The 21,634-nt window shown below is 46.5% G+C and overlaps 2 protein-coding genes, 1 non-coding gene and 1 pseudogene across 5 annotated transcripts in view; 3 read left to right on the top strand and 1 right to left on the bottom strand.

Moving 5' to 3' along the window:
- The window catches only part of RHOA (ras homolog family member A), a 52,025-nt gene extending 37,584 nt beyond the window's left edge, over positions 1-14,441 (top strand). For 2 of the 3 annotated variants that reach the window (XM_022573150.3, XM_022573148.3), the window contains 4 exons: positions 3,362-3,519; positions 7,498-7,618; positions 11,513-11,643; positions 13,181-14,441. In XM_022573150.3, the coding sequence (XP_022428858.1) occupies positions 3,364-3,519; positions 7,498-7,618; positions 11,513-11,643; positions 13,181-13,354 (582 nt within the window). In that variant the 5' untranslated portion in view covers positions 3,362-3,363 and the 3' untranslated portion in view covers positions 13,355-14,441. Of the gene's footprint in view, positions 1-1,432; positions 1,518-3,361; positions 3,520-7,497; positions 7,619-11,512; positions 11,644-13,180 lie in introns of all 3 variants that reach the window. The other variant, XM_089919323.1, reaches the window with a different exon arrangement.
- Positions 1,618-2,862, bottom strand: LOC111174399 (NADH dehydrogenase [ubiquinone] 1 beta subcomplex subunit 8, mitochondrial pseudogene; annotated as a pseudogene).
- A 1,127-nt stretch (positions 14,442-15,568) lies between the features above and the next one.
- GPX1 (glutathione peroxidase 1) lies at positions 15,569-16,731 on the top strand. Its single transcript, XM_022573147.2, has 2 exons — positions 15,569-15,890; positions 16,167-16,731. Exons 1-2 carry the CDS (start codon positions 15,630-15,632, stop codon positions 16,524-16,526), a joined length of 621 nt encoding a protein of 206 aa, XP_022428855.1. The 5' UTR covers positions 15,569-15,629; the 3' UTR covers positions 16,527-16,731.
- A 3,248-nt stretch (positions 16,732-19,979) lies between these two features.
- TRNAG-UCC (transfer RNA glycine (anticodon UCC)) lies at positions 19,980-20,052 on the top strand. Its single transcript has one exon. It is a non-coding gene; the product is annotated as a tRNA-Gly (tRNA).
- The last annotated feature ends 1,582 nt before the right edge of the window (positions 20,053-21,634 follow it).

Below are 21,634 nucleotides of genomic sequence, written 5' to 3'. Positions count from 1 at the left end.
GACGTGCGGGCTTAGTTGCTCTGAGGCACGTGGAATCTTCCTGGACCAGGGCTTGAACCCGTGTACCCTGCATTGGCAGGCGGATTCTTAACCAGTGTGCCACCAGGAAAGTCCCCTTTGCCCATTTTTAAATTGGATTATTTGTCTAGCTATTATTGAGTTGTAGGAGTTCTTTATATATTCTGGGTCTAAATCAACCTCGACTGCAATGAGAGACTCTGAGCCAGACTACCAACCTAAGCTGCTTTTTTTGTTGTTCAGTTGTAAGAGTTTTTTATGTATTCTAGATACAAGTCCCTTATCAGATATGTTATTTGCAAACATTGCTCCTATTCTGTGGGTTGTCTTCTCATTTTCTTGATGCTATCTCTTTAACCACAAAAGTTTAAAAAATTTTTATGAAGTCCAGTTTATCTTTTTTCTTTGGTTCCTGGTGATGGATATATTTGTGAATATACTATCCACAGTATATTGTGATAAATATATTATTCACAATAACCAAAAGGTGGAAGCAACCCAAGTGTCAGCAGATGAATGAATAAATAAGATGTATATACATATTGATACAATGGAATATTATTCAGTCTTAAAGGAAATTCTGACACATGCTACGAAGTGAAGAAACCTCGAAGACATTATGTTTAGTGAAATAAGCCAGTCACAAAAGGACAAATGCTGTATGATTCCACTTACAAGAGGTAGCTATAGTAGTAAAATTCATAGAGGCAGAAAGTAGAATGGTGGTTGCCAGAGGGGAGGTAGGGGAAATGGGGAGTTATTGTTTAATGAATATAGAAATTAGGTTTTGGAAGGTGAAAAAAGGTCTGGAAATGGATGGTGGTGATGGTTGCACAACAGTGTTGAATGTGAGTAATGCCACCAAAGTTATTACTTAAGATTTGTTTAAGTGGTAGATTTTATGTATATTTTACTGCGTTTTTTTTCTTTCTTTCTTTTTTTTCTCTGCGTTGGGTCTTGCTGCACGCGGGCTTTCTCTGGTTGAGGTGAGTGGGGACTACTCTTCGTTGCGGTGCGTGGGCTTCTCATTGTGGTGGCTTCTCTTTGCTGCAGAGCACAGGTGGGCTCTAGGCACGTGGGCTGCAGTAGCTGTGGCACACCGGCTCAGTAGTTGTGGCTCGCGGGCTCTAGAGTGCAGGCTCAGTGGTTGTGGCACACAGGCTTACTTGCTCTGCGTTATGTGGGATCTTCCCAGACCAGGGCTTGAACCCTTGTACCCTGCACTGGCAGGCAGGTTCTTAACCACTGTACCACCAGGGAAGCCCTACTACGTTTTTTGTTTTTGGCTGGTTAATTTAAAAATGTCTTTTGTGGTTTTAGCTCTTACATTTGGGTCTGTAATCCATCTTGAGTTAATTTTGTATATGATGTGAGGTAGAGTTCTAATTTCCTTCTTTTGTATATATCTATTCAGTTGTCTCAGCACCATTTGTTGAAAAGGCTGTTTTTCCTCTATTGGATTGTCTTGGCATCCTCGTTGAAAATGGTTTGACCCTAAGGTGAGGGATTATTTCTGGATTCTCACTTCTACTCTATTGATCTATGCATGTCTTTTTTTTTTTACCACAGCACTAAGTTTTATTAGGGATTTCATTAAGGTAAAATCTCTAGGATTAAAGGAGTCAGTTAGGGGGCGCACAAAGCCCACGAAGCCTCCTCAGATCTCATAGTGAAACACTAGCTCAGGTTCTTTGTTGGGATTGCCACCTCGTTCCAGATACAGATTGTTGTAAGGATACTGCTTTGGCCCCACAGGCTGGTAAGTGGGGTAAGTCTCCCTTACCCAAAACATGAACAGCATGAAGGCCACGAAGCCGAAGAGGTGCTTACACATAAGATTGCAAGAAACAGGAGTGGGGGACATGTCCACACGGTTCCTGATATACATGTCTAGGTCCCAGTGCATCGGTTCACCCCAGTTCAGCCACAGGTCTGGGTGGTCCCAGTCATACCATGGGTCCCTCTCCTGCTGTGAGTGGTCAGGGAGCTTCAGGTAATCACCATACCTGTCCGTGCACCCATTGGCACCACGTTTCGGGCTGCCCTTTGCAGCCATCGGACTCCCAGGACCCCCGCCCTGGCTGCTGCCATCTTCACCTTCCTGTTTCATCCCGCATATGCACAAAGACCTATACGTCTGTCTTTATGACAGTGCAACAGTGTCTTGATTACTGTACCTTCATAGTAAGTTTTGAAATCAGGAAGTGTAAGTCCTGCAACTTTGCTCTTCATTTTTATGATTGTTTTGGCCATTCTGGGTCCATTGAATTTCCATGTGCATTTTCTGATCAGTTGTCAATTTCTGCAAAGAAGCCAGCTGGGATTTTGATAGGGATTGTGTTGAATCTGTAGATTAATTTGGAAGATATTGCCATTTAACAATATTGTCTTTTAGTCCATAAACATGAATGTCTTTCCATTTATTTAGATCTTTAGTTTCTCTCAACATTGTTTTTTTAAGTTTTCAAGAGTATGTTTTGTACTTCTTTTGTTGAATTTATTCCTATCTTGTTCTTTTTGATGCTATTGTAAGTGAAATTGTTTTCTTAAATTCATTTTCAGTTTGTTCATTGCTAGGGAATAGAAATACAATTGATTTTTGTATGTTGACCTTGTATCCTGCAACCTTGCTGAATTTATTAGTTCTAAAGTTTTTTAGTGGATTCCTTAGGATTTCCCATATGTAAGATTATGTCATCTGCAAATTAAGATAATTTTACTTCTTTTCCAATCTGGATGTCTTTTATGTTGCCTTTTGCGTAATTGCTAGAACCTCCTTAGAAGTGGCAAGAGTGGATTTTCTTGTCTTGTTCCTGATCTTGGGGAAAGCTTTCAATGTGTTCACCATTAAGTATAATGTTAATTATGGGGTTTTTGTTTGTTTGTTTAAAGAATTATGTTGCATTCTTTTTTAAAAAAAATATTTATTTTTGGCTGTGTTGGGTCTTCGTTTCTGTGTGAGGGCTTTCTCTAGTTGGGGCAAGCGGGGGCCACTCTTCATCGCGGTGCGCAGGCCTCGCCTCTCATCGCGGAGCACAGGCCCAGTAGTTGTGGCTTATGGGCCTAGTTGCTCTGCGGCATGTGGGATCCTCCCAGACCAGGGCTGGAACCCGTGTCCCCTGCATTGGCAGGCAGATTCTCAACCACTGCGCCACCAGGGAAGCCCCCTAGTTATGGATTTTTGGTATGACTTTTTGGTGCCCAGTGGAAAGGTATACTAACATTTTATATTTTGGTGTGCTACTAGAGGCTTGTGCTCCACGGTCAGAAAAGTGTGTGCCATAGACTGAAGCTATTACAGCTTCTTGTGCATTCTAGATAACGCTTTTGTCTTGTGTTTCAGCAATGGCTGCCATCCGGAAGAAACTGGTGATTGTTGGAGATGGAGCCTGTGGCAAGACTTGCTTGCTCATTGTCTTTAGCAAGGACCAGTTCCCAGAGGTGTATGTACCTACAGTGTTTGAGAACTATGTGGCAGATATTGAAGTGGACGGAAAGCAGGTGAGTATACTTTTCATAACAACTGGTACTATTTTGCATGTTAGGCTATTCATAGAGCCTGGAGAGAATTAGGCCTTTTTGTCTCTTCAGTACACTATATAACAATAACAAAAATGTTAGAATGAGAAATCCATTCTCATCCTGCCTTTTAGCTCAATTTTGTTCATTTTTAACTGTTACCATCTAGACTTTGTCCACATTCATATGTATTTCACAGGGGGAAGCCTTAGAATATGTGTTCTTTCCAGCTTTATTTATATTTGAAATTTAGTTTGTTGCCAAATGGATCATACTAAAATGAACCTCTTTGTATGGATGGACTTTTTTTTCTGTCATAGTATTTCATTAAGTGCTGAAGTTTGAGATTACTAGGTCAACGGGTCCTTATTGATTATGCTTCTAAAGGGTTGTACTGATGTATACCACCAGCAGTGTCAAACAACATTGTCACATTTAATTTTTTTCATGTTTTTTTACTTTAACATAAACAGGCTGCTACATTTGCTTCAATTACCTGTCACTGGTGGTGAGGACAGTGTTTCCTCCTGTCTGCCCTGAAAGCCCACCAGCAAGACTGGGGCAAAGCTCTTCTGGAATTAGATTTTTTTTTTCCTCTTCTGCTCCCTTTTGTTGTCAAAATAATATTTTATCCAGATTCCTATACATATTTTGAAGAGGAATGAAATTCTCATTGCAAATGGGTTAGCTGAAAAGAAAACTAGAACAAGGGGCTCTTTTCCAACACACTCAGTCCTCTTAAGGCATTCAGTCACATGTCTCATGCTGCTAGCACCTAATTTATTGGCTTCCACAATTCTGTCTCCTTTCTTCCTTCTCATATTCTTGCTTTACCTGTTATCCCTTTCTGTCCCAGTATTACCTAGCCTCATTTTGTGGGACTGTGTAATGGAAAGCACATTAGGCCAGCTGCTTAGAATTCTAGAGTCCCTCATAGGGTATCTTGATACTTCTATGACCATGAGTAAGCTGCCTAATCTTTGAGCTACTTTCATTTGTAAAGTTGTTTAAGCTATTTTACAGTTGACATTGGGGGTCTGTGAAGTGACTGAAGGTATTTGGAAGCACCAAAGCACTTGACAAGTTGGTCTGAACAAGAGCATACTCAGAACCGTCTTTTATAGTTTATCCAGTTGCCGTGTGGGCCACAATGATTGCTCTCATGCCATTAGGAACCCCAAGGCACCCTTCTTGTCAAGAATGGATGAAAAAAACACATGAATTCCAGCGTAACAGAACTTTGTCTGGGTCCTACCTTGCAGGTGGCCCATCAGTACTGTGTTGCCAATTCAACTTTCAGTCAGTTCTCTGCATGATGCTTGAATACAGGGTTTCTGTGGGCCTGATAGGAAGATTGGTTTTGTGTAGAGACAGGGCCCAATTGTGACAAGCTGGGTGAAAATGTGCTGAGATCTTTGGGCCTGCTGTCACATAACAGCCCTCTCATCTAATTTAGATTGATTGCCATGCATACACAGAAAGACCCAGTGGCTTGAGGAAAACAGGATTAGGTTGGTATTTTCATAGCACATTTCTCAAAAGCCTACTTGAATGTATATTGCTGGTTTTATCTTGTCATTCACAGAATGACAGCTGTTGGTTGCTATGTGTCTGTGACCATCATTTGGGAGAGTCTTTTCCACCTGTGGCAGTATATATGTTTTGGGGATAGTAATGACTCTTCTTTTGTCTTTGAAACATCATCTGTGCCTTGGTGTCTTGGAATGACCAGGATCTTACCTTTAAGAAATTTAGGGACTTTGGGACTTCCTTGGCGGTCCAGTGGTTAAGACTCCATGCTCCCAGTGCAGGGGGCCCAGGTTTGATCCCTAGTCAGGGAACTAGATCCTGCATGCCACAACTAAAAGATCCTACATGCCACAACTAAAAGATCCTACATGCCACAACTAAAAGATCCCACGTGCCCCAACAAAGATCTTGCACATGGCAACAAAGATTCCATGTGCCATGACTAAGACCCAGCACAGCCAAAGAAACAAACAAATGAATAAATAACTTTTTAAGAAATAAAAAGAAATGTAGGGACTTACAAACCTTGAGACCTGTTGCAGCCAAATAAATAAATAAATATTTTTTAAAAGGAAATTTAGGAACTTTGACTTATAAACCTTGAGGAATGGTCTATGAATATGTTTCTTGCTCTGCCAACCTTGAACGTGCCTGACGCTGGCAAAATAGGGGAGCCCTTCACCCAGGGAGAGAAACCCTGAAAGAAAGGTACTTGATCTGGAAGAGGGTATCACAGTCTAGCTACCTACCTTAGAGCAAGTCGGTAGCCCCAGAGTGGGAGAGGGCACCTCCTGCAAATATTCTCATAAAAGTATGCACTAACAGAGCCTAGGGAACTATCCAAAATTCTAGGTGATCATGGTCCAAGAAATAGACCTGCCAAAAATACAAAGGCCCATTCTGACATGGGACAGTCCTGACACCCTGAAATCATTTATCAGGAGACAATCAGAGTTGGCTGTTGTGTCTGACTGAATACCCATGAGGTGTGGAGGAGCCAGAGGAGTGGGATTTGGCAGAGAATGAATGCGCTGTACCATCCTGAGATCAGACCAGCTGTGAGGATTGGGCATCAGTATGTCACAGATTCCTATACCAAGCTGATGGTATGTGTGTGTGACAGAGACGCAATGGGACGTGTGGAAGTTGTGAGTGACATATCCTGGGACAGAGGTTCAAGGTGGAAGAGATAATTAGCCATCAACTTTAAGGTAGGAATAATATTTAGAAACTCTGAAATATGGGCTCTGAAAGTGTTAGGAATAGAAGGCTATCCTAGGCATTGGAGGGAGAACTCCTTGAGCCCCAAAGGGCTCCTGAGCAAAGGGTGTTAAAAATCCACTGTGACTGTAAGAAGTGGTGACAGGGCTGACTGCAGTGCTGGACAGTGTGGAAGCGGGGCTATGTCCAGAGCCCAGACATCAGCTTGCCCTCCTACCACTGGAAAGTGAGTAGGTTCCCAGGTGTGAAAGGATTACCCTCCTACCTATGTGATGCTTTCATTCAGCCATTCATACATTTTTTTTGAGCAGTAAAGGCAGAGCCATAGGCCTTTCTTGTCAGCTCAGACCTTGCCTAACACCCAGGATAGTGTCTTTTCTTACCCATCAACTCAAATACAGTCTTGTTTCCACGTTTCCACGTTGGAGCAGAATGATGAGACAAAGTAAGGAAATGGTTGAGTGAGAATGTATTAGGAAAAGTTACTTGTTCTGTTTTTTCCCTCTCTTGCCTTGTATACCTAGTAGCATGTTGTTTACAGTTGATTTCCCCTCTTGTTCATTCACTTTCTTTCCTATGTAGAATGTTATTTGTAATTAAGTACTTATAAGCTACAAAGTTTTTTGTTTATTTATTTGGTCGCATTGGGTCTTCGTTGCTGTGCGTGGGCTTTCTCTAGTTGCGTCGAGCGGGCGCTACTCTTCGTTGCGGTGCGCGGGCTTCCCGTTGCAGTGACTTCTCTCGTTGCAGAGCACAGGCTGTAGGCACACAGGCTTCAGTAGTTGTGGCTCACGGGCTCTAGCGCGCAGGCTCAGTAGTTGCAGCACATGGGCTCAGCTGCTCCACGGCATGTGAGATCTTCCCAGACCAGGGATCGAACCCGTGTCCCCCTGCATTGGCAGGTGGATTCTTAACCACTGCGCCACCAGAGAAGTCCCTACAAAGTTATTTTTAACTTGACATTTTGAATTAGGTACGTTATTCAATTCTAGCATCTGTTTATAAAATTTGCAATTTTGAGAAATTTCAACCTAAAACAATTTAAATACCCCTTCCGACCTTCAGGCTTGATTCTAATAAAAGTGAACACTCCTGTATTTTACTATTTTGGACAGTCTATCATTTGAAGGTACTGTGTTAAGTGTCACTTCTTCTGAAAGTAAATGGTGGGATTAACCTGCACTCTTATGTTTATTTTTCCTATCATAGGTAGAGTTGGCTTTGTGGGACACAGCTGGGCAGGAAGATTATGATCGCTTGAGGCCTCTCTCCTACCCGGATACTGATGTTATACTGATGTGTTTCTCCATTGACAGCCCTGATAGTTTAGGTGAGTAGCCCTGCAGCCTGATGTTTGTCACTGCCTGTGTGCCTGGCCGACCTTTGGTTTCTCAGGTCCTTTCTGGGCATAAAGTGACTGAAAAGCAGACATGAGTTTCAGAGAAAGAATCATCACTGGCCAGAGTCCTAGAGCCTTGGGACTGTAGAGCCTGAGCCCTGAGTCCCTTTTCAGCCTAGGTCTCCCATGACTGCCATGTCTACCTTGTAGAGTAGTTGGGTTCCGAATACAAAGCTATTTTTTGTCTTTTTTTTGGTTGGGGGTGGGGGGGCTGCGCTGCACAGTTTGCCCCGACCAGGGCATTGAACCTGCACCCTCAGCAGTGAAAGCGTGGAGTCCTAACCACTGGACCACCAGGGCATTCCCCAAAGCTATTTTTTGGACTAAGATTTGGGGAAGGTATTCTTTGGGTGTCCACACCTTTTTTCAGTACTTGATATTGAGCCTGCTGCTTCCCAAAATCTAGACCGACTGATGACTTGGTGATTCCTGGTAATGTTTCTAAGCCCTATTTTAGCCGTTTTATAAAGTGTCTTAGCTAATAGAGACTTGAACCTGACATTCCACTAGCTTAGTTGGCCACATGTTTCAGAAGCTGCTTTCCTTCATAAAAAGAGAGAATGATGCTGACCTCACACTTTGCAAAACAAGGCAGCAAGGCCTGAAACAGAACGTGCTTTCGGTTTGTACTGAAGATGACGAAATGTCTTGCTTGGTGCTGCAGTGCTCTGTTTTTACAGGGCAGCATGTGTGCCAAGGAGATTATCATTAACGCAGATGACTGTTGAGGACCTGCTGGTGGCCTGGGCTGTTGCTGGGGAGTTAGGGTTAGAGTGAGCCTTTCTGTGTCATGCTTGTACTCACTTTAATGACAGTACTGGGGGAGGTGCTCCGAGACTTTGAACCACTTGCTCAAGGTCATGCAGCCCAAGGAGCCAAGCTGAGATTGAGTCCCCTGTGCAATATCTCCCAGAACTGAGACAGAGTGGGTGCTCTCTGCCATTGTTTCACTTTGGTTCATTTTTAACAGTTGTGTTTTAGTTTTGGTTTTCAAATTAATCTGCCTTCCTTTGCGGGGACTGTTAGAAGCCCCTAGAGGCTGAGCTTTAGAGAGAAAGTGGAGCCATGTGACACCTTCCCCTCAGACACACACATCATGGACTTTGCCTATAGGAATGAGGAGGATTGTGTGCCCTTTGCCGCCTCATCCAAGGTATAATCCTTTAGGGACAAAAGTACCTTCAGAGCAAAAAAGTTACTCTTCTTCAGTCTCACATTTTTCTTTTAAGACTGTGTCTGCTGGTCTCGAAGGAAGTCTTCAGCTTTTGACCTCTGTTTGTTTACTATGACTTGTTTCTTGCTATCCTCTCCCCCAGAGGGCAGGTTCTAGGGAGGAGAGCAGAGGTAGAAAGAAAAGAGGCAAAGAGAGATTGATCTCCCTCTCTGAAATACAAACATACCTAGAGAGACTGCTGGTCACTGCAGTAGTATGATAGGTAGGTAGCGCCCCTTTGCTGAGCTGACTAAATTAGCTTGGTTTTGCCAAGGGCCTTTTAAAAGTTCTCTTATCTTGGCTAGGGAGTAGGAGAGAAGTCCACTGGTAGTTTGCCCTAGTAAAATGTGTCTTGGGAACTCAAACGTCTATATCAAGAAACTGAAAAGCTAATGTGAACCTAATGCTGGACTTTGTTTTTACCTGGTTGGATGTTAGACCATGGCACTGAGTCTAGGTGTAGGATAACAAGTTTGATCAGCAATCAGAATGTTGGTGTGCAGGTTTCAGCCCTGTTGCTGGCCAACCCTGTGACAGTAGTTTACTTTTTGGAACCTCTGCTGTCTCACTGGCAGTTGGTCTAGAGTCTAGATTCTAGTTGAGGCCTGGGGTCAACAAACTTATGTAAAAGGCCAAATAGTAAATATTTTAGGTTTTGTTGGCCATGTGTTCTCTGTTGGATCTCCTGAACTTTGCCACAACTACTCAACTCTGCTGTTGTAGCACAACAGAGCTTGGCTCTGTTCCAGTAAAACTTCACGTATAAAAGTAGACTCCGGGCAAAATTTCATTTGCTGACCCTTGATCCTAGATAAGGATTCCTTTTCTCTGGCTTTATGGAATTCCCAGTGGCCCCTAAAGCACCGCAGTGTAAATCCATGTAAAGTGATGTGTCCTGATATGATCAGATTACTTTGGAGGTGGGAGCAATCATAGGCAATTGCCATCACTGAATTAAAAAGTAAAAAATTATGTTTTAAAATCATTTATGAAAAGTGAAGATAAGACAGAGGCAATTCATTTCAGTTTACACGTCCTGAATTCCGGGGGGTGGGGGGGACTATTGGAGTAATAATTTTATATATTCAGCAAATAATTATTGAGTGCTTACTTATGGAACCTATATTCTAGATGAAGGGAGACAGAAGAGCAAAAACCACAGTAAATCTGATAACAAGAAATGTTACAAATAACATTCATAGAGGTGGGTATGGAATAGGCCATGGTAGTATGCTGTTTTAGAAGATGACCATAGGATGGTCAGCCACCTCACTGAAAAGGAAACCTCTGAGCAGAGACCTGAAGTAGGTGAGGGAGGCCAACACAGATAGCCAACAAAAGAGCTTCCCAGGCAGAAGGAAGGAGTCCATTGTAGCTGTAGCAGAGGGAGTGGAGCGAGGGTTGCAGAGCCATGTGGTTAATGGTGTGGACCTCTCCTTTCATCATGAGTGAGATGGGAGCTTTTGGATGGTTTGAACAAAGGAGTGATGTGATCTCACCTTCTCTTTAAAGTGATCACTGTTGCACCTGAACTGAAAACTGACCACAGGGTGCAGAGATAAGAGCAAGATTCAGTGCTGAGGCTGTTTGCCTTCACTGTTAGATATGCTGGCCCTTGTCTCTTGATTGCTCTGCACTTCTCTGGGAACCCCTTTGTTCTAGAATAAGGCTTTGAGTTTTAAGTTGTCACATTAGTGATTGACTCTAGCCGCTATAGCAAAGGAGGAAGGAAGCAGACAGATGTCTGTCTTGTGTGCTGAAGAGTGGAGTGTAGAATTATGAGTTTTCCTGACCTTGTTCATGTAGCTTCTGTACCTTCTAGCCAGAAGGCAGAGCATCTTTTATATTCCAACTCCTGCCTTTTGGTCTTGAAGTCAGAGAGTGAACAGTTTACTCCTAAAATATAGTCTTATGATCAGTACCATTTAAATGATCATCGTACTAAGTATTCTGTACACATTGACTCAAAATAACCTCATGTAAGGTATTACTGTTATCCCCATTTTATAGTGTCATCCCTGACACTGAGATGTTCAAGGTAGTGGGTGTGTGAGGTTGAACCCAGGCCACTTGTCCACTAAATTACTACAGTATTGGCAAGAAGCTACAGCTGGTTATTACTCATTTTCAAAAGCCACTCAAGCCATTTGAAATACCAGTAATCCAAGGGTAGGTCATGCTGAGGGCCCATGAGTAAGTGTAGAGAAAACATGTGAACCCTGAGCCAGCTATAGCCCCAGAATGGGGACTCCTTCTGTAAGCTGTGGTCAGAAGCATCTGCCAGCAGTGACATGGATGGCTGGTGGGGAGCCTTCCTTCTTGGGGCAGGTGGCACCATTGTGGAGCCATCCTTTGCTCCTCCAGAGCCTTTACCTGGTGCCACCTCCAGAGGAGCTGAGCTCCTTGGTGGGACTGAGAAAAGCTGGTGATTCTGTGCTTAAGAGAAGGGGGGTTAGATTTTACCTTTTTCATGGTTTTGAAACTAGTGGAATTCCATTAAATGTCCGGCATATTTCTCAAGAAGTTTCTTTGCAATTTAACTAGGGTTTTTGGAGATTCTTCAAGATAGAATTATATGTATCCCCAAATTATGTGCATTTTGCTTCTTTCAGAAAACATCCCAGAAAAATGGACTCCAGAAGTCAAGCATTTCTGTCCCAACGTGCCCATCATCCTGGTTGGGAACAAGAAGGATCTTCGAAATGATGAGCACACAAGGCGGGAGCTAGCCAAGATGAAGCAGGTATGGTCTAGGGCAGGGCTCTGTCTTCCTGTAGCATTCTTAAACTCGGGGCCTGGGTTCGAGGTTCAGGGAACTCAGCAGAAACCCCCAAAGACCAGGCTGTCTCAGAGAAAGTCCCAGAAGCCTCTCTCTGTCCATCCGGCCCTCACTGACTCAGGCCTGCATAGAGGGGGTCCCTAAAACTCCCTAGTCCTGTAAGATGGAACCTCTCTTGTGAGGTAGTGCTGTGCTCCAAAGATTGCCTGCCTGAGAAAGGACCATCACAGCAATAGTCAGTGCTTCAGAAACAAGAACTTTATCAGGCTCTTGATTTCCCTCTCCAGTTATTACTTTCGTATATGTGAGGCTAAAGATAAATTGGTGGGAACTGAAGAATCAGGAAATCCTGATGGCAGGGAGTCCAAACAGAGAGCCCTAATGTCTTTATAAAAGTGATGGTGGGGCTTCCCTGGTGGCGCAGTGGTTGGGAGTCCACCTGCCGATTCAGGGGACACGGGTTCATGCCCTGGTCTGGGAGGATCCCACATGCCACGGAGCAGCTGGGCCCGTGAGCCATGGCCACTGGGCCCGTGCCTCCGGAGCCTGTGCTCCACAACAGGAGAGGCCCGCGTACCGCAAAAAAAAAAAAAAAAAAAGCATAAAAAAATTTTTAAAAAAGTGATGGTGGAGGTGACATCTTGGCTTCTCAGAAGCCAGGTGGCCCAATGATAGGACTTCCCCACTGCAGGAGGAGTGCCTTGAGGTGTTTTGCACGGGTTCTCCTGAGGTTTCTCTGTCTGAATGTGAAGGTCAGGATCTGTTTCCTTCCCTGAGCATTCAGTCCTCTGTGAAGCTAACTACAAGAAGACCCAAGGGCTTACCCTGGATCAACAGCTTGAGTAATTTTGCCCTTGATTCCCTCAACCCTCTAGGGCTTCTCTGGCCTCTCCTTTTCTCTCTACTTCCCAGAGAAGAGCATGTTTGACAGGGATTTTTTATATATTGGAGGTGGGGGTCACCCCATATGAGTGTCATAAGACAGAACTCAAATCTGGGAGTTCGGCAGCTTTTTTTAAAAAAATTTAATTAATTAATTTATTTATTTATTTTTGGCTGCATTAGGTCGTTGTTGCTGTGCGCGGGCTTTCTCTAGTTGCGGCGAGCGGGGGCTACTCTTCATGGCGGTGTGTGGGCTTCTCATTGTGGTGGCTTCTCTTATTGCGGAGCACGGGCTCTAGGTGCGCGGGCTTCAGTAGTTGTGGTGCGTGGGCTTCAGTAGTTGTGGCACACGGGCTTCAGTAGCTGTGGCTCGCGGGCTCTAGAGCGCAGGCTCAGTAGTTATGGCTCACAGGCTTAGTTGCTCCGCAGCACATGGGATCTTCTCAGACCAGGGCTCGAACCCGTGTCCCCTGCATTGGCAGGCGGATTCTTAACCACTAAACCACCAGGGAAGCCCTCGGCAGCTTTTTAAAAGCAGTCTTTGAGATGAATTTGGATACACCTACTTACTATATGTATGTAACGCTGTTAACTAAAAGTGCTCTCTTCTCTTTGCTAGGAGCCAGTGAAACCGGAAGAAGGCAGAGATATGGCAAACAGGATTGGTGCTTTTGGGTACATGGAGTGTTCAGCAAAGACCAAAGATGGAGTGAGGGAGGTTTTTGAAATGGCCACGAGAGCGGCTCTGCAAGCCAGACGTGGGAAGAAAAAATCTGGGTGCCTTGTCTTGTGAAACCCTGCTGCAAGCACAGCCCTCATGCGGTTAATTTTGAAGTGCTGTTTATTAATCTTAGTGTATGATTACTGGCCTTTTTCATTTATCTATAATTTACCTAAGATTACAAATCAGAAGTCATCTTGCTACCAGTATTTAGAAGCCAACCATGATTATTAATGATGTCCAACCCACCTGACCCACCAGGGTCTTTCTGACACTGCTCTAACAGCCCTCCTCTGCACTCCCACGTGACACACTAGGCGCTAATTCAAGGAATTTCCTAACTTCTTGCTTCTTTCTAGAAAGAGAAACAGTGGGTAACTTTTGTGAATTAGGCTGTAACTACTTTATAACTAACATGTCCTGCCTATCATCTTTCAGCTGCAAGGTACTCTGGTGAGTCACCACTTCAGAGCTTTACTCATTTTAACAGATTTCATTGGCATAGCTCTGGGTGGCAATCCAGTTTTTTGAAAATGTGCTCAGCCAGAAAGGCCCAAGTCCACGCAGCTGTGGCAAAGTTACAGTTCTGTGGTTTCATGTTAGTTACCTTATAGTTACTGTGTAATTAGTGCCGCTTAATGTATGTTACCAAAAATAAATATATCTACCCCAGACTAGATGTAGTATTTTTTGTATAATTGGATTTCCTAATACTGATATTTGTCATCCTCACAGAAAGTGTATTGGTTTTTTTTAAAAAAAAGAAAGTGTATTTGAAAATAAAGTCAGATGGAAAATTCATTTTTTAAATTCCTGTTTTGTCAGTTTCTCTGATAAAAGATGGCCATGTCTCCCCTTTTCGGCCCCACATATTCCAGTACCCCCTTCCCCAGAGCTGGGCTAAGTAAATAGGAATTTGGTTTTACGCCTGAGGCACTTAGATAATTCAGAAGGTGGCATAACCTGTCTCACCTGGACTGCAGGGTCTGGCTCTAGTTCACAGTGCTCTTTCTTCTCACTGTATCCAGGTTCCCTCCCAGAGGAGCCACCAGTTCTCTTGGGTGGCCCACGGTTTCTCTGTCCTCTCCAGCTGACTAAACTTTTTTTCTGTACCAGTTAATTTTTCCAACTACTAATAGAATAAAGGCAGTTTTCTAAACTTCCTGTATCCTGGTGTTTGTGTTGGCTCTCTCCAGGGCTGGGAATGGAGGATGAATTCTGCCTAGCTCACCTTGGAAGGTTCCTTCAGGGGGCAAAGTACCGGCTTGCCCACCCCCACCCCAAAGCTGGCACTAACCTGGCTTCTCCCAAAGAGGTGGAAGTGATTATCTTATGTCACATTCAAGTTCAGAGTAGGGTGGGGTAGGGAATGCAGCCGACTGAGGGGTACTCCAAGCAGTCGTTCTGGACAAATCTTAGTGTGATATTTTCCTCTTCTTACTACCTGTCCATTTTCAGTGTCTTTTACTTCCTTGCCTGAGCTCCAGATGAAGCTGAGGATGGTCTGAAATCGACTGAGTCCCCTTGGCCCTGCATGCTTTTGGGCTCCCCTCCAGGGGTCTGGAGCAGGGCCTGAGTAGTGACCCCAGAAAACCTGTGTAAGGGTAGTGCCACACTGGGGGTGTAAAAGTAGGAGGGAAACCAGAGGCCAGGAGGAGAACACAGTCTAGGGCAGCCCCAGAATGCAAGGAAATGGGTTAGAAACTGCTGGCTTTTGGAGTCCAGCCCTGGCTGCCCGCCCCCTTTCTCCCCAGCATTGCCCACCCTCCTCCAACTTAACCTTCCTAGAACCAGGAAGTGTCAACACAGAGGACTTGCCTTGGCAGCTGCTGCTAACTGCACCATCATCACAAGTCATAACTCCCTCTGCGCCTGACAATAGGGCACTTTCTCGGGGAGTAGGAATATGGCATAGGCTGGGAGGGCTGTGTGGCCACAGGCAGCGAAAGATGTTGCTGGCGAGTCTCCCCGTGCCAGGCCCCAATCCCTGAAGAACCATTGAGAAAGAATCCGGAGCCCTCTTCGGCCTGGGCTCTGGCTGGACAATCCGGGCGACTGCCACAGTGCCGGCGCTGCGCTCCCTGGGCGGGACCAAACGCGTCCGCGCCTCGGCACGGTCTGGGCGGTGTCCGCATCCGGCCCGACCGCACCCTCCAGCTTCGCGGGACCACAGTCGTAGGACAGAGGCCGGATGAGGCGGGACCGAGCGGGGGAGGGGTGTAGGAGCGGCCGGAAAAGTGCCCGAGCCACATGACCTCGGTCGCCCGCCTGTTAAAAGGAGGCGCTTCCCGGCCCCCCGTGTTCGTCTAGTCCGCGGCTCTGCCCTGTCTTTTTGGGCACCCACGCCATGTGTGCCGCTCAGCGCTCGGCGGCCGCCCTGGCTGCAGCGGCCCCGCGCTCGGTGTACGCCTTCTCTGCGCGTCCGCTGGCCGGCGGGGAGCCCGTGAACTTGGGGTCCCTTCGGGGCAAGGTGCTGCTCATTGAGAATGTGGCGTCGCTCTGAGGCACAACTGTCCGGGACTACACCCAGATGAATGACCTGCAGCGGCGCCTCGGGCCCCGGGGCCTGGTCGTGCTCGGCTTCCCGTGCAACCAGTTTGGGCATCAGGTGCGCCTGGCCGAGCGGAGCGGGGGTGGGCGTGCGACCGCGGTTAGGAACGCCGGCGGACGACCCGCCGGGCCCAGCAGCCGCGCGCCCTGGGGGCGGAGAGGCGGGCCACCGGCTCACTTCCCTCCGGCGCTCGTCCCGGCTGGGGTTGAGGTCCACCCTGGGGTTGTGCAAGAAAGGCCAGAGTCTAGTGACTCATGGAGAAACAATGTTTGCAGTTAGAAGGCTTCGCTTCCCCTCGCAGCCCCGGGTCCCAGCTGCTCTCCCCTCCCACAGGAAAATGCCAAGAACGAGGAGATCCTGAATTGCCTCAAGTACGTACGACCAGGCGGCGGGTTCGAGCCCAACTTCATGCTCTTCGAGAAGTGCGAGGTGAATGGCGAGAAGGCACATCCGCTCTTCACCTTCCTTCGGGAGGCTCTGCCCACGCCCAGTGACGACGCCACTGCCCTCATGACAGACCCCAAGTTCATCACCTGGTCTCCGGTGTGCCGCAACGACGTTGCCTGGAACTTCGAGAAGTTCCTGGTGGGCCCAGACGGTGTGCCCGTACGCAGGTACAGCCGCCGCTTTCTGACCATCGACATCGAGCCTGACATCGAAGCTCTGCTGTCTCAGGGGCCCAGCTGTGCCTAGGGTGCCCCTCCTACCCCTGCTCCTTGGCAGTCACAGCGTTGCCCTCTGGGGATTTTATCCGTGAAGGTGTTTCCTCTAAACCTGCATGGAGGAATGCCAGATGTCCAGGAAAATCCCCCGAGATGGGCTCTGGTCCTGTCCATGCCAGCCTCCCCTTTCCCAGACCACAGCTTTCTCATTAATAAAGTGCTGAGTGTGAGCAGAACTGTGTGTATGTCCTGTATCATTGTCAGATGGGGACACCTTTCCTACTAACCTCATTGTCATAGGGCTGGGAGCTTAAGCCCCCACTCCTTGGCTGGCATTACCTAGCCAAGCCTGAACATCCCAAAATTTTGTCTGCTGTAGAATTCACTCTTTCCTATGTGGGAATCCTAGCTCCTGTCTCAGCATTTCTCCCTCTGCCAGGACATGCACCAGGGCCATCCTGAGGCCCTGTTACAAGAGAAAGTCTTTATTTCAAAAAGAGGAAGAAATTTCAAAGGCTGACTGCCTATCCTCAGTAGTTAGGCCTCTCCTTTCTGAGTATTTGCTCTGCTCAAAATGACCTTCACAAAAAATAACACCATGGGCTCCCACTTACGTTTAGAGTCCGTGGCTTTGTAACTGCAGAAGCAGCCCAAACTGGCCCTGCTCTGTTGATAACAAGATACTTAGTTGTTCTTCAGAGATAGCAGAACAAAACCGCAAGTCATGCAGCAGAGGAGAAATTTTGAATTCTAATAATGCCTGGAACCAAGGTTTTCCACCTCCACCCCTCCTCCCCCACACAGAACCAAAAGAACCCAGACGTGACCAGAACCTGAATGCTGGAACCCTTTCAGAAGTGAAAGATCCATTGTCCAGGAAGACCCAGTGCTGAAGTTCCCTTTACCATACCTTACCATAAATGGCCAAGTTCCAAAGCCCTCCAGTCAAAACCTGCCCCACCAGTGCTTCCACATATGAACCCATCCTCCCCTAACTAAAAAAAGTTTGACCAAACCCCAGATTAGGGAGATAAATTTGAGAGCCTTGCCTCCTGTCTCCTTGCCGGTCAACCTCACAATAAAGCTCTTTGCTCAAAAGTGGGTGCCATAGTATTGGCTTCTATGTGTGTTGGGCAGCAAGTCCTTGCTTGGTAACAGCCTCCTTAAGTGTTAGGGCCATACAAGCCCACTTTACACAGTTGGCAGCTTATGCAACATAACTCTTTCCCCATTACTTTGCTAGATCTTCTTTGCATAGCGCTATCCAGTGCTTCTATCTGCTCTGATGATGCGCTTACTGGCTGCTGCCTCTCAGGTACTCAGAAGAGTATGCAACTGCTTGTTCTGACCATGCCTTGCAGTTGCAATTGCATGGTCAGGCTTAGGATAGGCGTGTATCTTGGAGGCCAGCACTGCTTCTCAGGTATGGCTCAGGTCCAACTTCTCCATCTGTTGTTCCTGTTGTCAGTAATCTCTTGAGACAGACCTAGAGGCACTTCCTATCACAATACAAGTGACTGCAGGGCTTGTATGCAATGAAGCTTCTGCTGGGACAGACAAGCACCCAGATATGTGTTATCAGTCCAGAACAAGGTCCAGAGGTTTTGGGGTCCCAATGTTTATGCTCAAATTGGTGGCTCAAGTCCCTTCTGTGTCTTAACCAACTCTCAAGAACTTTTCTACTAACCCTAAGCAGGCATCTTTGCTGCTGCCCTCCCCCTCTGCCTGCCCTTAGGTCATTAAGGGCTGTATTTGTTCTGGCTCCCTCTCTCTCCATCATCAAAACAGGCCCACCTCCCTCTGGCTGTAAGGCCTCTCCACCTCGCTTTTGAGTCCCCTCTGAGGTAACAAGACAGAGCTCTGTTCCCCATTGAGACCCCACTCTATCTGTGCTCCTCTCAGAACCAAAAGTCTTGATTACATCTGTGAGTGACTGGTCTGCTTCCCCAGAGGGTGAAAGTCTGGGAGGTGGAAAGGGGCTGGTCATCTCCTCAGGGTCCATAGGGCCTGGTGTATAGCATGAATCAGCCAGTGTTTGTCAATTAATATAAAGAGAATAACTTTCCACTCAAAACAGGGTCAGGGGGACTTCCCTGGTGGCACAGTGGTTAAGAATCCGCCTGTCAAGGCAGGGGACGCAGGTTCGATCCTTGGTCTGGGAAGATCCCACATGCCATGGAGCAACTAGGCCCGTGTGCCACAACTACTGAGCCCGCACGCTGCAACTACTGAGCCCACACACTGCAACTACTGAAGCCTGCGCAACTAGACCCTGTGCTCTGCAACAGAAGCCACCTCAATGAGAAGCCCACGCACCAGAATGAAGAGTAGCCCCCACTCTCCGCAACTAGAGAAAGCCCGCGTGCAACAACGAAAACCCAAGACAGCCGAAAGTAAAAAAAATAATAAAATTTAAAACAAACAAAAAAACAGGGTCAGGGATTTTTTTTTTTCTTTTTCTTTTTTTTTTTTTTGCAGTACGCGGGCCTCTCACTGCCATGGCCTCTCCCATTGCAGAGCACAGCCTCCGGACATGCAGACTCAGCGGCCATGGCTCACGGGCCCAGCTGTTCCGTGGCATGCGGGATCCTCCCGGACCGGGGCACGAACCCACGTCCCCTGCATCGGCAGGCGGACTCTCAACCACTGTGCAATCAGGGAAGCCCCAGGGATTTTTGAGGATTATTTGTAGACTCCAAATCTGACTGCTGGAATGGAAACTAACAACCTGTTCACCTGGGTATATCTGGGTATACCTAGGCCATCTTTGACCTCCTTAAACCCCACATCTCTTCTCTAAAAGCCCTTGGCTCCTTTATTGCAACACTCATCATTCAGCCCTGTGCCATATACTCTGCTGGGTGCCAGGATACAGTCCTCAGGAAAGCAGAAAGACTCTATAATTACTAAATGCATATTTAGTTCTATGAGAGTAGTATGGGGTACTTTGAGAATAAATTAGAGGGCCTGGCCCAGTGGGGAGGATCACGCTTTTGTCTCTTGGAGGGAGTGACAGTGAAGCTGAAGAGAGGTTAAGGAGCAGTTAGCTGAGGAACAAGCTGATGGAGGGTGGACAGGCAGGGAGTTCAGTGTGTGAAGGTCTGAGGTGGAAAGGTGGCATCGCTGACAATCAGGTAATACAAGGAGGAGCAGGTGTGGGGAGAAGAAAAGTGTTTAGATTCAGATTTGGCGCATGAGACATCCAGATGGAGATATCTGGAGCAGGTGCTTACAAGAGGCTCAGAAAAGGAATTTGGGTTGGAGACAAAGGTCTAGTCAAGGGGTCAGTAAGTAGCCATTGGAGAGGATACGGTCTCACCTGGGGAGAGTGACAAGAAGAAGATCAGGTGGCCTAAACTTGAGGCCTATGAATTCACAGTGTTTCTGGGTCAGATGGCAGAGAGGCACAGCTGGAACAGTGATGGATGGAGTCAAAGAGCTGAGGGAAGGGACATTTCATAAAGAATTGTTAGCTGGGGGGACTTCCCTGGTGGTCCAGTGGTTAGGATTCTGCACTTCCACTGCAGAGGGCACAGGTTCAATCCCTGGTCAGGGAACTAAGATCCCGCATGCCTCACAGCGTGGCCAAAATAAAAAAAATAAAAAGAATAGTTAGCTGGGATGAGTGCTTGTGAACTGAGGGGTCCTCAGCAAGTGCAGTCCTGGGGGGAGCTAGAGCTGTAACCAGACAGCCAGTGCCCGAGATCTACCAGGTCCTATTCTGGGAGCTAATACACAGTGCCCAAAAATCACCTGGGTGCTTGTTAAAAGCTATGTCCACGGCCCCCCTCCAGAGATGCTGGTGTAGATAGCCTGGGGATTTAGGGTCCTATTCAATGTCCTACAGCTGAACCCATGAGGAGGGACTTCCTGCTCCAACTCTCCCCTTTCCTGTAAAGGGTCAGTGTGGCCCGGGCCACACTCTCTGGTTAGGCTCTGGGATGGGAATCCAGGGCTTTCCAAACTGACTCCAATTTCTTCCCCTCTGGGTACCTGGTGACTCACCCCTCCTTGCCCACTTTTTTTTTTCTTCTTCTTCAGTTTATGCCTTAGGATGCAAGAGAAAGGAAATTCTGAGATCCCCATTGTAGCTGACACTGGCTGGTGAATACTCCTCCTCAGACTTGAAGCTGCATGCCTCTTTTAACTGTCCTTTTCAACTCTCTCTTTTTCTGGGAACACTCAGACTAAAGCCGGTTAACACTTCATCTTCCTCCCCAAGAAACTGGACATCTTCCCCCAAAACACACACACATTCTTTCTCACTCAACCATGCAACTGCTACTGGCTCTGACCTGCACCCACTCCACCCCACTGTGAATCAGCAGCTCAAATTAACAAGTAAAAGTGAAGGAATCCCAGTGAACCTGCCTGAGGTCCTGGCCTTTGGTAGCAGTGCCTCTGGGACACTGCCTGATCTGGGAGCAGGCAGCAGCATTTAGGCCACAGGTCTTCTGAGAAGAGGATGGGTCGTGCTGTTACTCAGTAGGTTCAGAAGCCACTATTTTAGCAGTTCTTCCAGAAATGCTGGTTTAAAAATTTTTTTTAAACATTAAATCTGATAAAATATGTATATGTATATTAAATCACAATGTACACACTAAAATTTATTTGTCAACTATACCTCAACAAAGCTGAAAAAGAATCTGATAAAATTCATTTGGTCAGGCACTTATTGCACAATTAGTTCTTTATCACATGACTTCCTCATTCTGTCTCGATGTAGTTCCACAAACAACATTTAAAATAAGCTTATTTTCAGTGAGGCATTCCTGGCCTGATCAGCCTTTTCTCATAAGTTTTAACTTTGGGGTAATATTGAGTAAAAAATACTTGCTAAAGCTTTCCACAAGAGAAATAAATCCATCCACAGCATGGATTTATTTTTTTAATTTTTTTGCTGTACGCGGGCCTCTCACTGTTGTGGCCTCTCCCGTTGCGGAGCACAGGCTCCAGACGCGCAGGCTCAGCGGCCATGGCTCATGGGCCCAGCCGCTCCGTGGCATGTGGGATCTTCCCGGACCGAGGCACGAACCCGTGTACCCCTGCATCGGCAGGCGGACTCTCAACCACTGTGTCACCAGGGAAGCCCCACAGCATGGATTTTTTAAAGAATGGGCAGGGATCCCTGTCAGAGTA

The sequence above is a fragment of the Delphinapterus leucas genome, chromosome 10 (assembly GCF_059928025.1).
Source record: "Delphinapterus leucas isolate spDelLeu-1000000601 "Yukka" chromosome 10, BTC_Dleu_Yukka2, whole genome shotgun sequence".
Taxonomy (NCBI): Eukaryota; Metazoa; Chordata; class Mammalia; order Artiodactyla; family Monodontidae; genus Delphinapterus; species Delphinapterus leucas.
Note: the sequence above shows the minus strand (reverse complement) of the source record. Positions and strands in the feature narration are given on the sequence as shown.